This window comes from Ixodes scapularis, unplaced genomic scaffold (genome assembly GCF_016920785.2).
Source record: "Ixodes scapularis isolate PalLabHiFi unplaced genomic scaffold, ASM1692078v2 PGA_scaffold8__174_contigs__length_109621045, whole genome shotgun sequence".
Lineage (NCBI taxonomy): Eukaryota > Metazoa > Arthropoda > Arachnida > Ixodida > Ixodidae > Ixodes > Ixodes scapularis.
In genome coordinates this window covers 21,543,035-21,559,127 of record NW_024609883.1, presented here as the reverse complement: position 1 = coordinate 21,559,127, position 16,093 = coordinate 21,543,035, and the positions used below count along the sequence as shown (strand labels likewise).

At 46.5% G+C, this 16,093-nt stretch overlaps 2 protein-coding genes across 2 annotated transcripts; one reads left to right on the top strand and one right to left on the bottom strand.

The window, feature by feature from the left end:
* On the top strand, positions 1–876 carry LOC120843945 (uncharacterized protein K02A2.6-like). Its single transcript, XM_040215460.1, has one exon. It carries the CDS (start codon positions 1–3, stop codon positions 874–876), a length of 876 nt encoding a protein of 291 aa, XP_040071394.1.
* An 877-nt stretch (positions 877–1,753) lies between these two features.
* LOC121047550 lies at positions 1,754–3,466 on the bottom strand. Its single transcript, XM_040502870.1, has one exon. It carries the CDS (start codon positions 3,456–3,458, stop codon positions 2,265–2,267), a length of 1,194 nt encoding a protein of 397 aa, XP_040358804.1. The 5' UTR covers positions 3,459–3,466; the 3' UTR covers positions 1,754–2,264.
* Positions 3,467–16,093: the final 12,627 nt, after the last annotated feature.

Here is a 16,093-nt window from a genome sequence, read left to right as displayed (position 1 = left end):
ATGAACGCCAATGGCGTGAAACACATTCGCACTCCGCCTTACCACGCAGCCTCTATCGGTGCCGCAGAACGCACGGTTCAAACTGTGAAACGAGCATTGCTCAAGCAGGTGCTTGAAGGCGAGCAACCGGTCGGCAGTGTTCTCTTCAGGAAAATATTGAGTTTTCTGATCTGTTATCGCAACACGCCAAACAGTGTGACTGGGAAAACGCCCGCCGAACTATTCCTAAGGCGCCAGCCACGCACAAAACTTTCCCTGCTTAAACCCGACTTTGCCGGCGCCATGCAACGCAAGCAAGAGCATGTGAAAGAACAATGCGATGTGTTGCGAGGCGCTGAACGTGTGTTCAACGTGGGCGACCGTGTTTTTGTGAAAACAGTGCGCGGTGAGTGTGTCTCCTGGGGAGAAGGAATCGTGTGTCAGGTTGTCAGTGCTGCGACCTACGTTGTGAAAGTGCTCAACCAGCTTTGCTTCACACACGCTGACCACCTGCGTCCTCGACATACGGAACCCATCGTGAGACCGGGCCGTACGACAGTGGATGACGATCCATCGATACCGCCACCCACGAGCTTTCCAGCCCAGGTGCCGTCAGCACCACCCAGTGCGAAGGCACCGACGCTAGCGGCGCCACCTCCAGACGTGGCTCGTAGGACGCCGACGCCTGACGCAACAGCACCAGCGCCTCCCGCAGACCCCGCCCGGGAAGGACCGGTGACACCTACTGCAGCAATGCCGGTTCTGTCGACGACAGCGGAGAAGCAACCTCTTCAAAAACCTCTCGCGCATGCAAGCCGCCTGACCAATTTAAACCCGAGGACTTTAGGAAATGAACATTTTTTGTTTGAGGGGGAAGGAAATGTTGTAGCGTGCTGATTGAGTTATCGCGAGCGAGTCATCGCGGAAGCGCCGCCCGGCTCGTGACGTCATGTCTGTGATAAAAACGCTGCGCTCAAGAATAAAGCACTTCTTGTTCGTCAGCATGCCATGGTCTACAGTCACTTCAGGTCTCTCCCCCTAATTATGCCCCCCCCCCTCTCCGACTTCGGCGTGCGCTGCCAGCTCAAAACATGTTTCTCTTTCTCTCCATCTCCACCCACTCTCCAACCCCCACCCCGTCCCTTCCTTCCCTATCCTCCTCAACCCTTCCAACTCTGTGCGGTTGAGGCCCGTCCACACTCTTGCGACCGAGTAAGACCGAGAGAGACCAGACCGGTTTTTGATCCATTTGCGACTTCTTAGGACCAGCTCCGCTGCAGCGCATCCGGTCCCAAGACGTCGCAAGAGGCTTAAAAACCGGTCTGGTCTCTCTTGGTCGCATATATGCGAACGGCGCTTTACTGTCGCCTCTAGTGATGGATGTCAAAATAAATGTACGCTGCCAGTTGGAGAAACGTGTTGTCCGGTTTTCATCCTTTGTTATTCTCCTCTAACACTGTACCTTCCTCCTTATAAGATTGTTAGAAAAAAAAATAATAATAATAAAAAAGGAGGGGGAGGGAGTCACCTGGTCTCACCTCCTGGGAACTTATCCTTCACTTTCAAAGGACTCCTCCCCCACCTCAAACTGAAATCTAAAAACTTTTGAACTTTTATTTGAGGGAAAGAAGTCAATTAGGGAAATCTTCTGGAATATCTTTATTTCTACAGCTGTTAACATTTGAAAAGAGGGTATAGCCAACAGAGACAAAAAAAAAATAATTTCAAATATTTCGCTGACCATTTATTTTCTTGCAATTCTCTCACCCTTTCTATGCAAGAGCCTACTTCATCCTTTACCAGCTTTTGCCGCATACACAAATACACCTTTTCAAAACGATTTTATACAGTCCTTTAAAGGAATTATACAATCAATCAAACACCTCCTCCACCTTATGACTTTTCGCTGACACCTGCGTCATTTATGGTGCAATTTTGAAGTTGATTTGTTCTACATTCACACTGGATGTGACAAAAAGCGAAATCAGCAAAGATGCTAAACTTTACAATGATGCGGGGTCTGGTTTCAGTTGCTAAAATAAAGGTGCTTTCTAACTGAAAGAGAATGGGTGACAGCACTTTTCCCTTATGTGCCTCCATTTACTTTGTAGTCAACCTACATCGTGAAAGGATGAACAAGTTATCATGCAAGCTCATCCTTACAGAATGATGGTCACATCTACATTGTGTTCCACTTAAAAAGTCTTATTTTTTTTCTCCTGGACATGGCACAGAGTTGATTGCAAAACATTTTTCAAACTCGTGAGAGGTGTTTGCGATCAGTTTCAGAACTGGAGCTTGACTTTCATGAACCCATGAACATCTGGAAGGCTTTCCGTCCTCAAAGAAATCAGTGAGCATAACCGGATCATGGTCCAGTCCTCACCCTCACTCTTAATGCACTGATCAGGATGAACCTTGTGATAGATGTCCGCGTGCTCAAACTGAGAGCGCACAATTTTCACTGTGAAGGGTTTTATGAACGGCCACGTAGTCCCGTTCTGGACCCCTCCAGAAATAATGCAAAGAAAAACATGCAAGCAAAACATGTCCCCAGCGATGTCCCATTTTAGCTTGAAGAATGTTTTGTAGCCTTCAGTAAAGAAAACTTTGCTGAAAAGAATATGTTCTTTAAGTACTGCTTTGAGGTCTGCCACCCGAAATCGGACCTTGCGAATTCCACCTGAATGAAAGGTGCTGACTCTACCATGGGTTTCGTTAGGCCTGAAGGGCGCCGTGGATAATCTGACGGAAAACCTTGACACTTCACCAACGATCTCCGCGCTTGCGGTAGAGCTTGAGGGCATCATTTCAACAATGGGTGCCACCCTGTCGCCCTTTAAAATATCAGGGAGGGCAACAAGAAGTGTCTGCGTGGTTTCTGGTAGGTGTCCGAGCTTCATATTTTGCGCAACGGAATTGAGGCTGGACTGGAGTTCGTAGTTTTGGTCCCTGAGCTCCGCGAATGACTGCCTGAATTCGGCGCATGCCTTCTCCAGATCGCTGAGGACAGGTCGTGTAGGTTCCACCCTTCGCTCACCGCTGGCAGGGCTGCAGTTGCCTGCGCAGTGCTGAACGAGGTGTAACCGGGGTACGTCCTGGTGGCATCGAGGACACGGCGCACGATGGTGGACGCAGTCGTTCTCGAAATGTTCGAGAAGCGCAGACACTGGTCCTGCGAAGTCGCAGCCGTGACCGGAGTTCCAGCAAAGCACCCTCAGATTGAGGATGAATGCTGGCTGCAGGTCAAGCCTCTCCACGCTGTCCGCGTCGTGAGTATCACCGTCAAGTGGACACAAGCTGCCGCATGCCACGGCGCCCTCGTAGCATGTCTCGCAGAGGACATGCGTGCAGGGGAGAACTGCCGCCCTTCGGGCTATCACTCCGCAGAGTCCGCACACTCGGTGGGCTGGCAAAGGTTGCACAATGTCCAGCGGTCGCCAGTTGAGACCAGGGGCGAAGCCGGTGACACAGTGCATGACCTCACCTTAAAGGGACCATGAAATGATTTTAAAATCGAGTTTCATCCACCGCACGTCGTAAAAGGTGTGAAAAGAAACACAAAAACACAAAAATAGGGAGCCCAAAAAAATTATTTGCTATAGAACTTTTAAAAGAAAACTGGACTCTTTTGCGCCTTCCTTCCTTCGCCTGTTCACTACGATGCATACGCAGAATCGGTGCACGTCAGCCGAATCCACATCGCCTATTGGGTAAGAGCCTACCTCACCAGCACCGCGATCGTAAACAATAAATAGCCGGCGAATGTTTCCTAAAAGTTTTGTTAAATAATATTCAGATCCACATTTTGTAGCATAATTAGAGATGTGTGGCGAAAATTGCCAAATTTGATAATGCTGAGAGCCAAGCGCCATCTATCGTGTGGTAAACGAAGCAACTACTGCGCGTGCGCAGTAGGGCAGGGCCGCCAGTTACTTGGGTGACGGCGACCGACGAACATTTATTTTCTTTGTTTTCCTTCCTCTCAAAACTCTGACTGACTGAACGTTTATTTTTCTACGTGTTCTTCCCACGCGTGCCGACTTCAAGCAGCAAGAAAACAGTACTGAAAACAGACCACGACGAACAAGAACGCTGGATTCACCGACTCCGACGAAGCGTATAGGCCTAGCAGGCATTCCGACTCGGCGCTGCGTTGCTTCGTCGCAAGACCGTCTGCCTACGACCGGCTGGCGTGCTAAATGGAATATGCCCGCGCGACCCTTGTGGACCCTTCCCGTATTATAGTTTGATCACTGACCTCAATTCTAGATTAAGAGGTGAGGTCAATCTCTTCCCCTTGTTTTCCGAGGCAGTGTTGACGAACACTCGTCGAAAAGGGACTCTCGTCGATTCTATCTTCTTGTTTTGTGTGATATAGAGCTGAAATAAACGCCGTATCGATTGCCTTCGTAACACGGTATGTACACTTTGTTATTGGTATGCCATTTTTATTCTGACAGACTGCACGTCACTGTCGACCCCGGTCCAACCTTTCTTTGCCGAGTGTCGCGTCAGTATCGAGTTGCAATCGTAAAAGAACGGTCCCGAAGCGCTTACCAACAGCGCGAATACAAGACTTCCATCAAGCGCGCGCGTCCGCTCCGAGTGTAAACAGGTATTTACATGGCTCTTGCTGACACTCGTAGTTCAAACGTATCTTTTTTAACGTCGGCTCGCTCCTGCATCTCCGAGGCCGCGAAAAACGCCATCTACGTCGCTTTGCAAACGACTGACACGGGCCGGCCCTTCTGCCAACAATGACGGGGTGGTGACAAGACTCGCTGCACTTCCCAACAGGCATACCGGCGTATGGGACTAGTCCCATGCTGTCGCTGTAGCGCAACATATCTCATTGAATTTCGCTCAGCTGCGATGCGGCGATGAGAGGCGCCGATTCAGGAAATACGTCGGTGACATCAGCGCAGTAAAACCTACCGGCGCACCCCAACTCGTTGCCGCTAAAGGGCTGTTTATACTCCAACGTCAACGAACGCAACGCGCGCCGGTGTAGGACGCCGATCTCACTACCCCTCCGCTTCGACTACGGTAGTGGTTATGGCGTACGCCAAAATCAATACCGTAGTCGTTTCGGCGTACGCCATAGTCAATACCGTAGTCTTTTTCGCATACCCCAAACACACTATCCTTACGCCAAATTCAATACCTTGAATAACGTCGGTTGAGCGGGGATTGAGCTCCGCATTTCGCTAAAACTGGCGGAATCAACTTTCTGCAGCAAAATACCCTGATTGTTTGTTGTTGTTTGTATGAGCAGCGGAACGCGCGCGGCAGGCGTTGTTAATTTTGATTACCGTTGATACGGCTGACGGCGCACAGAGCTGAAGGGCACAAGCAAGGAAGCTTGGAGTGATTCTGTGTCAATGTGATTTGACGTCGCTTCTTTCTGTTTCTTCAATCATGGTGCAAATGCAGGTGCCCGACTCCCGAACGATTCGAAGGCAAGAGTGGTAGCCCGCCTATCCGCTGGTCTTTCAATCGCATGCCCTGTCGTCATTTTGGGCACAGCGGAAGAAAATAAGACGCTCACTATTTTAAATAGCGTGCGATCGGCCTGTCTAGGTTTTGGCGACACCGTTTCAGGCTGTAGATGAGAAAATTTAGCCACTACAGTACGACTGCTAGCCTGGGGTCTGTGCCTCACAACAGATCGAATCGGGTGGGGGTGGGGATCCCTGGCAGTGGGACCTTTCGCCGTACGAGTTGCGGTGCGCTAACACGCTCGACCTCCGATACCCCCTTGGGTCGCAGCGCTTGCTGAAAGAAGTTTTGGATCGTTTTACGCAGATTTTGCAGTGCGTACGAGACGCACAACAGCTACGTACTACGTCCTAGATGCCCAAACTGAGGCTCGCTACTTGTGCGCGGCTCTCGTGATCTGGGGAACAGCCATGAAAATGTTGCATTGAGAAGTACGAAAAAGTAATATTATAAAAATAGAGTATTTAAAACTGGCTTGCATTGTCACTGAACATATGAAAATAAAACTGATTAGGAATGCCGATCAGATCGAGTGGAAATGTGATATATTGTGCTCAAGTTGTGTGTGAAGTTGCGTCGGCACAGGAATTCAAACTTGTTGGCCCCACCCCCGCTCCTAAACTCTTCCAATGTTGCTGGCAGTTTTTTTTATTATTATTATTATTATTATCATTCTTATTGTAACTTCAAAGGTCCCAACAGGGGCATTACATAAGGAGCGGGGGGGGGGGGGGGGGGGGGGGGGGGGGGGGGAAGTACATGAAAAATACAAAACATCAACATATAAACAGACAGGTGGCTTACACCGACAGGGCTGGTGAGTAATATAAACAGTGAGAACAAGTGTGTGTGAAATAAAACTGGTACATAAATACACTAGCTAAAAGAGTAATCGAAGCATTGCGGAACAAGACAGGGTCGCCTATTGCCGGGCAGAACCAGGGTAATCACCGACTCGCACCAAGCATTCCGGAGCTTCCAGTCGGGCTCGGTGTCCTGAAAAGCCTTCAGGTGCTCAAAAACAATAGACCCCCAAAGGAGCCCATAGAATTTGAATGGGTACCTGCCCACTCCGTGGTAGAGGGCAATAAACTTGCTCACCAGCTAGCAGGCCTGCGCGCTGACTTACCGGGCCACAGCCATGGAAGAGGTGCAGGACCAACCCATGGTGACCTAAAAGGAAATAGTAGTTGCACTCTACTGCAAGGAAAGGCGAAGACTGCCAGCCCCGCATCTTAAGTTAACGCTGGAGGAACAGGTAGCGTATAGGCAAAGTCAGTCAGGGTCCTTCCCCCACCCCCTTTTACTCAGTCGCATATGTTCCCCACTCAATACAGTGGGAACTGCCCAGTGTGCCAAGAGATAGGAACCCTCCGTCACAAAATAGGCGAGTGTAGATTCAATCAAGACCACCCACTACCCCCACCCTTCCCCCTGTAGAGTGATGAACTTGCTGTCCAGCCCTGCCCTGGAGAATCAGCTTCAATTGGTCAACACGGGCCAGGCAGACAAGGCAGCATATAGGACCTCGTGAAGAGGGAAGCCCTTCCATCCGGCACAGACCACCGTGTTGAAATGCTCAGAATAAAAGTTTATTTTCTCTCCCTCTCTGATTGGTTGAAGTAGTTTGTGATCCGAGATATATGTGATATGGGGGGGTGGTTTAGTCGTGACGATGCTCTTCTAGGAGGAAGTAGGAGTGAGTTATGAAGCATTGGATTATAATAGAAAATTTTATGAAATGGGGGTTAAGCATGATATCTTATGGCGCGACTTATACAGCTGGAATTTCAGTGCAGAGACATTAGTTCTTCGGTAATGATCATTAAGAATCAACCTGGCTGTGCGATTTTGAACTGACTCAAGATGGTTAATGGGATAAATTTGATGAGCATTCCGAATTGCTGCTGCATATTCTAACTTTGGTCCAACGTAAGTCTCATATGCCATTTTCTGGAGATGAGATGGTGGCACCTTCAGATTTCTTTTGATGTACCCAAGAGTGCGCAAAGCCTCTGCTGAGTCTGTTTCAATGTGTTGCACCAAGATATTTATAGATGGAGGCAGGCAGAGATGATTAGTCTAGAGCCAATGGAATACGAAAAATATGGTGTTACATGTTTCCAAGTAAAGCGAAGTACTTTATATTTTGGCATGTTTAATGACATAAGTCATTTGAAATACCAGGCATGAATCAGGTCAAGGTCACTCGGAAGATTCAAATGGTCATCAGACAAAGTAATTTTGCGATATAGGACACAATCGTAAGCAAAGAGACAAAGCCTACAATTGATAAGTCTTTAATAAAAATAAGAAACAGTAGTGAACCTAGTGATGCCCCCTGTGGAACCCTACATATAACGTTAGTAAAATCTGATATATGGTTGTTAGCCAGAGTGCGAGAAAAGAGAAAGCCACGAATCCAAGAAAGGACCAAAGGGTCGATACCCAGGATGGAAAGTTTTGAAATTAGATGACGATGGGGAACTCTGTCGAATGCCTTCGAGAGGTCGAGGAATACAGCACCTGTTTGGCCCTGCGAGTCAAGGTTAGTGACTAACTTGTGTTTGAGCAGTCTTGGGTAGTAACGCGTTACTAGTAACGCGTTACTGTAATTTCGTTATTTTTTTGGTAACTTGTAACTGTAACGAGTTACTTTTTAAAAATGTAACTTGTAACTGTAGTTCTATTACTTTTTTCTGAGGTAACGATGAAAGTAACGACGTTACATTTGTCGTTACTTTCCAGTTTTTCATGAGTAATATATCACTGAACGAGTACAATTTAGCCATTTTTTGCGCTTTCCAAATTGTCTCTTCCGACATTTCGAGTGTCAAGTTATTTTTTGCACAGACTTGTGAATACGTTTTTTCTCGCCAGTCACGACCCGAATATAGCCATGTGTAGGTTCGGTGAAAAAAAAAAAGTATTTATCTTTAGCACAGTGCTTGTACTTTGTGACTGAACACTTGCATCTTAGTGTCTTGAAGAACTATCTCTTTTGCGGTTTTTTTTTCCTGCGCAAACGCTTTTTAATCGGGTGAATCAAACGTGAAACAACAATACACGCGGAGGGCACTGCGAATGTTTTGTATTTTGATTAGCGCCGCCACTCCGCACTGCGCATGTTTCGTATTTTGATATGCGCCATTAATCCGGTGTAGTGTCAACAGTCGAGGCAAAATTTACTGCTGTTTGCGCGGGGTTTGTTTCTGGCTTGCCGGGTACAAGCTGAAATGTGTCCAGGGACTGTATGAACCCAGCGCAACCGTCAACGAGCCAGCAATAAGCTAGTGCTACGAAGGATATGAATGTTGATAAGAATAAAGAAAAACTACCATGGCCGGCGTACAGAGAGTATTTTGCTGACGTGGAGGAGGTTACTAACACCTTGACCGCAGAAAACGGCACTCTATTGCCTCACCACCTACCCGGCAATCAAAAACCTTTTCCGGCGAAACAACACTGCAATCCCATCCAGCGCGTTAGACGAGCGGCTGTTCAACAAGGGCAGGGACCTGTTCGTTATCAAACAAGGGAAACTTTCAGAAACTAATTTCGAGAGTCAACTGCTGCCAACTTACAATACGAAGTAAAAAACACACTTTTTTAATTTTATGCAAATAAACTTGGTGGAAAGCGTTTTCAAGTTTCTCCTAATTATTTTTTGTGTTATAGAAAAAGTAACTGAAAAGTAACGTCGTTACTTTTTAAAAGTAACTGTAACTGTAACGAGTTACTTTTTTGTTGCGGTAACTGTAACGGTAACTTCACTACTTTTTTTCTGAAAGTAACTGTAACTGTAACGAATTACTTTTTAAAAGTAACTTACCCAAGACTGTGTTTGAGTTCAAACAGTTGCGTCTCGCATGAAAAACCCCTACGAAATTCATGTTGATGATTGTAAAAAATATGATTGGCTTCTAAATATGATATGGAATGATAGTTTGAGGCCAGCACACGATCACCGCTTTTAAAGACCGGGATGACCTTCCCCAGCTTCCAGTCCAATGGTATACGCCGTTCCACCTTCAGTCCGAGCACACTGGATGCCACGAGCTATCCCAGCCGATCCAGCTTCGGGAGAAAGTCGTGTGACCTTTCAGTTGGCCAGAGCGACGCAGGGAGCTCAAGGTCACATGACACTCTCTCAACGCTGGATTGGCTGGGATAGCTCCTAGCGTCCGCTGCGCTCGGACTGAAGGTGAAACGGAGTATAGGCAATACTGCTGTAATGACTAAGAAAATATGAATGTGAGGAATTCACTAGATATTACTTTGGTGTTGCTAAGAATTTTGGGGCTAATATTGTCTGGACTACAAGATGATGAGAGTTTTAAACCTATAGGTCAAAGTATTCTGGAAGCAGAAATGTTAGTGTCAATGGGGGCCATGGGCTCAAAACCAGAGCAAGGCAAACTATATAGGTATATAATCAACGCTTTCGTTTGATAGTATGAAAGAGAAATATTTGTTTAAAGCTGTAGCGCAATGTGGCTCAGACACGGCATCTACATTTTCATTCTTTAGTCGGATAGAGTCAGTAGTATCTCTGGGTGAAAATACCTTCCAGAACTTCTGGGGGTTACTTTGCAGAATTCTTGGCAGGCCCAAAGAAAATAACTTTTTTTTCGTCAACCTTACGCTCTGTGCAAGATTTGAGATTTGAAAAATATTTGCCACGGACTTTGTTATTATTTGCTTTCTTAGCTCTTCTATACATGCGCTTCTTTTTGTTATTTATAATGATTGCAAAGTTTTATATTGTACCAGGGGTTATGCCCGTCGCTGTGTACAATAACATTCGGAACAAATTGTTCAGTTAAAATATTAAGTTTGTTTTTAAATAGTGACCAGTTTTCTTCCACCGATCTTGAACGAAGGTTTCCGACATACGACTGATAGAACGATGACACGTTCCGATTTATGGTGACGTAGTAATCACCTTTGTTATAGCTCACGAATTGTTTGAACAGTTGGGCTCAGCGTCGGCACAGGGATAGATAACTCGATGATAAAGATGCCGTGGTCACTTAAGCCAGCAACACAGTTGACAGTTTTTATTATTTCTGGTGTGCTTGTAGGGGTACGGTCAAGAATATTGTCGCCACGGGTGGGTTGTTCAACAACTGGGGTGAGGTTAAAATTCAAACAGTTATTGAAAAACTCTCGTGCAGCATTCGAGCTGCTCGTGGTAAGATGAACCCAGTCAATGTTTGGAAAATTTAAGTCGTGAAAAATAGCAAAGTCTCCTTTTGGGTAAAGACTCTAAATGTCGAGCAGTATGGTGCGCAAAGTGTCGCAGTCCTCAGAACCATTGTTCGGTGCCCGATAATACGATGGGCAGGAGATCAAACTATAAGGGGTACTTTATTTGAACTTGTCCCCATAGCCCGGTGTTTACTACCAGAGCATAACAAAAAAATTAAACCTAGTCATCAGTCGTGGGCACGTTAACAGCAAAAAGTAACAGTGTTACAGTTACAGTTACCTAGGGGGGAAAAGTAACACTGTTACGGTGACAGTCACCGGCTTCAAAAACTAAAATGTTACAGTTACTGCAAAAAGAGTAACGCCGTTACTTTCGCGTCACAGTACAAAAATTGGACTTAAGAAATCACAAACCAAAACAATATTATTTTATTTGTTACACTATGCAGTAAGAAGAAAGGTAAACTGAGAAATTAGAAAAATTTAAACCCAAAGGGTGTTTCTTTTTTTTGCGTGATTCGCCATTTCAGCATTTTGATGTGCACAATTTATTTGCAATAATTGATAAGCCAATGCTTTTGATGAGCGACATCGAAGATGACGCTTCAAAGGCCGCTTTTTATATGACCAAAGCGCTGGTAAGAGCGAAGCACTCGTATCCAGATTGTGCATGACAAGCAGTCTTGGGCAGTAACTATAGTTACTAGTAATGCGTTACTGGTAACTAGAGCTACTTTTTGGTAACGAGTTACTTTTTACTGCTGGTAACTTGTAACTGTAAGACTGTTTATTTTGTATTGGGTAACTGTAACTGTAACTCCACGCATTACACAAACAAGAAATTGTCTGGTTTAGCACACGACTGAGAACCGAGTCAGCTCGAAACCGGGAGATAAAGGAAGCAGCACCCGCGGTGGTAGGAACGGCAAACAATGTCCGTTTCACCGACTTTGTCTCACTCTTCTCATGTGGGGACCATCTGCGGGTGTCGGTGCTCGTGCAATATGTCTCTGAGTGTTCCGTCTGGGCTGTGTCTGCACCCCCCTCTCCCTTCGCCTTTGTAGGATAAGTCTGCGCTGTCATTTTTACACCCAGCGGGTCACCGTCTCTTCTTTCCTATTAGTTTTCAAGGAAACCGTCCCCACAGTGTGCAGAAAGCCGGCGCTTGTTTCACTTATTTGTTTTCTTCAGAGCCGCTCGAGTAAACACGAAGGCAGGTTTAAATGAAATATCCTTTTTCGTTGATAGCCTCAAGAAACACCCCAATGGTTGGACACTTTGTTGTGGAACCACAGATGGCTTTTTCGACAGAGACGCCGCAGTGGTCGTCGTACATTCTCGTTGAGCACCAGAAGGCCTCACTTTGTCTCCTTTCCTGTATATTCTTTTGAAACTGTTTGACCCGCTACGTTCAGGCCTGCTTCCGAGTATATCCCGTGAGGTAATTATGCGATCATCCGTGTCCTCAGTCGTTTCAAGGTCAAAAATAAACAAAAACATTAACTGATGTAGGCCGATGACAATTTTGAAGAACAGTTGACTCTAAGTTATAGTCATATGCAAAAGTGGATTTTGAGTTTGAAGCGAAAAGTTTTCGCCAAATACTTTCAATTTGAATATTGAAAAGTTTTCCCACACCTTTCACTGCATTATATGCTTAGACGAAAACCCTGCTAAAATCGTGAAGGTTGTTCTACTTGTTCATTTATATTAAGGTATGTTTAACTATAAAATATTTATGAACTGTGACCTCAGAAGGTCTGATGTCATGGGATGGCAAGTAAACGACGGATCTGATATAAAATGAATCCCATAGAGACAGCCAATCATACCTAATTGAGTGAATTTACAAATCTTGCCATATAAAATATTCTTTCTTTAATCTCGAGTTAAAAAATGAAAGCCGTGTAACGCCGAATTAGAGCGCAGCTCTTGAGGAGGAGGAGGGAAGTAGTGAGCGGAAGCTATACCCCTCCTCCCTCCTTATCCTCCTCCTCCCCTCATTCTTGAATCTCCTCCAGGGGAGGGTTACGTGACCTTGGGGGGGGGGGGGTCATGTGACCTCAAGGGGGGGTCTCGGGGGGGGGGGGGGTAGTCACGTGACCTCGGGGAGGTGGGGGTCACGTGACCTTGGGGGAGGGGGTCACGTGACCTCGGGGGGGGGGGGGGGGGGGTCAGGTGACCCTGGGGGAGGGGGGGGTCACATGACCTCGGAGGAGGAAGGGTCACGTGACCTCGGGAAGGGGGGGGGGGGGGGGGGTCACATGCAGCCCTTATGGTTAGTCCAGGTGTGAGGAAGTCTAGCATGCTGGAGCCTGTATCCATTTAGCCGAAAAACCAATTACTTTTATCTAATTGGAGACGTTTGGCTAACAGCTAGGAGGGAGAGGGAGACAAATTTTATTTACAATGATGCTTCGTCCGCATTATCTGCATCTCGATCATTAGCGGTCAAAAAGATGCTGGTAGTGAGGGGGGCAGCATGGTCCCTGCGACGTTGAGAATGTGTGACACTAATTGGGGCCATGTCAGTTGTGCTTCCCGGGGTGGGGCGGTCCAGCTCTTCCAACTGACAGATGTGGAAGGCATGAGGAGGAAGGGGGTGAGGTATTATGGAGATTATTGTGCGTGGGTACAGATCGGTTAGGGTAGGCATGTTATTAGGCACATATTCCAAAAGCGCCGCAAAGCAATATTTAGCCGACATTTAAGCCATTGCAGGGTGCAGGCACATAGCCAGGATTTTGTTTCGGGGGGCGCCCACCCATGACTAAATTCTGTATAAGGGGGAGGGTGGAGAGGAGGGTCCCAGCAAAATGGAAGATTTCGGGGGGAGCCCGGGCACCATGGGTCTTTCTCCTGGATACGTGCCACCAGGGTCGTAACCAGGGGGGGGGGGGGGGTTAGGGGGTTCTGACCCCCCCCGAAATTTTTTTCTGGGTACGGCCCTGGTCGGTGCACTTGCAGCCAGCCAATTTTAATCTCCACCTCTGCGCACGTGCAGTGGCACCGGTCGGCTACCGGGTACCAAACCGGGACCGGTTCTTAGGTTTGCTATAACTCTCCATTATATGCCACCGATGCACATGATTCATAGGCGAAAATAAGAGAAAATGGCCGCCGTTGTCCCCGAAAACCCCCCCCCGAAATGTTTTTCTGGGTACGGCCCTGCGTGCCACGGTGTATACATGAGTAAATTGTAGTGTTGCAAGGGGGAGGGGTGGGGGGAGGGGGAATTATATATTGTGTTCGAGACTTGAAAAGTTTGAATTTCGGTAACAAATCACTCCTTTTTATTATTCCGTATACACTGTGAAAACATTTCCTTGCCATTTGCATACTGTTTGCTATACACATCTAATACATTTGGTTAGAATATTTCTTAGTATAGTAGATCCCCAGCTAAAATTCCCATTAGATCCAATTGGAATTTTAACTGGTTTTAACCGGAATCGATTGGTTTTAGTGGGTTCCAATCAGCACATTGGCCAATGGGTCTCACCAATTGGAATTTAATAATTCAGAGGCATCCGGTTTAGAGAAGCTCGTTTTAGCGAACGCCGTTTTACCGACCCCGGTTTATCGAATCCCTTGAGAACCCAGTTTAGAGAAGATGGCGATGAGCTTCCCTTTAGCGAATTCGGCTGCCATTTGGCAGGGATAAATTGGTTGTCTGAAAACCCAACTGGTACCAATTTTAAATTCCAATTGGAATCTAATGGGAATCCTCAACTGGCCCGGGATGTCATATGCAAATTAACAGCACCAGCATCTTCTTTGCCAAGCATATTTTGTCCCTTCATCAGGGAAAGCAACCTCTCACTGGTGCGATAGTTTCGTTTAACTGTGTCTTTCATCTATTCTGGGTTCGGGGCAGCCGAAGCGAAAACAACTGCATCGGTGAATGATGTTGATTGGGGCGAAGCTCTGGTGGTGCTTGTCTGCGTAGACGCTGAGCCGCAGCATGCCGAGCCTTTCGTTCGTTTTCATGCATCCATGTCACGCTGCGGTCAAATGCTCAAATGCTTATATAACCACATACCACACATTCTCTTTCTGACATGGATGAAAACGAACGAAAGGCTCGGCATGCTGCGGCTCAGCGTCTACGCAGACAAGCTCCACCAGAGCTTCGCCCCATCAACATCATTCACCACGGGGAGATGCGGTTGTTTTTTGCCCTACACGAGCACGGGAGCATGTGCTCACGTGCTCGTGAGCACGAGCACCCGACGCCAGACATCGGATGGACATACTAGCCCCTAAAAATCGAGCTTCGCCCCTAAAAAAAAAAAGAAAGAAAACGCGCTGTCCCACAAGCCCGCTGGCGGGACAGCGACCTTGGCCGGAAAAGCGTTATCTGTCCCCGCCTAAATGGAGACATCTGGTCATTTTATTGAAGGCTAAACATTAAACAGCGCAAAACAACGAGGACTAGCTCCACAGGACTAGTGCAGCACTCGTCCTGTGGTGTTTGTTCCTTTCCTTAGTCCTCTTTGTTTTGCGCTGTTGTACCTACATGACGTTTAACCAATCATAAACCTGAAATTTCTTTATCTACTGTAGTTGCCCTTGCAATTGCTTGAGCTCCTGTACCATCTGCTCAGCCTGTGAGTTGCCGGTGATGAGGTGCGCTGGTGACTCAGATGATATTCATGCAATAAATCATGGCAACTTAAAGCAGCTCCGTTGCCTGAACAAACCTTTATTAACACTTCAATTGTGTTTAATAAAGACCATAAATCCTTGATTACTACGCTCGACGACATGCTGCTATCCACTCACACCTCCAGCCATTTGGTGTATAACAACCTGAAATGCTTTTCATCACTGAACCAGCAAAGCCTATGTGAATTTCATTCCAAGATGTTGGCCATTCTCACTGTCAGTGCTTTTAGCTTGGCTTTCTGGTTGTTTGGTATTGAGTATATGGGATCCATACATAATGGTCTTGGACAATATGATCTCAGACAATATGGTCCCGGACAATATGGTCCCGGACAAAATGGTCCCAAGTGCCAGCTAGCCGGACAAAATGGTCCCATGTTGTTTTCGCTGCATTTTTCTTTTTTTTTTCTTGCTTTTCACAGGTTTGTAGATTGCATGTATTTATTTTTGGTAAACATTTGTGACATGAGCCATTGATTATTTTAAAGTTACTTTTTAATTGCTTGGTCTTCACAGGTTTATGTTATTAAATGTGATTCGCAAAATACTTATATTGCGAGCCGTTCGTCAATCTACAGTTTATATTTTTCACGCATAATTTTCGCCATTTGTTCTACTTTTCGTGTGTTCAACTTGAGTTTCAACCAGTCTACCGAGAAACGCAACAGCAACTTCAAACAATCTGCACACAGTACAAACAATTGAGCCGTATCGATGATCGACCCTCTGAAAG

Bases quoted from the DNA above. Each gene is read 5' to 3' on its own strand.
- LOC121047550 (XM_040502870.1), bottom strand. From the start codon at position 3,458: ATGCACTGTGTCACCGGCTTCGCCCCTGGTCTCAACTGGCGACCGCTG.
- LOC120843945 (XM_040215460.1), top strand. From the start codon at position 1: ATGAACGCCAATGGCGTGAAACACATTCGCACTCCGCCTTACCACGCA.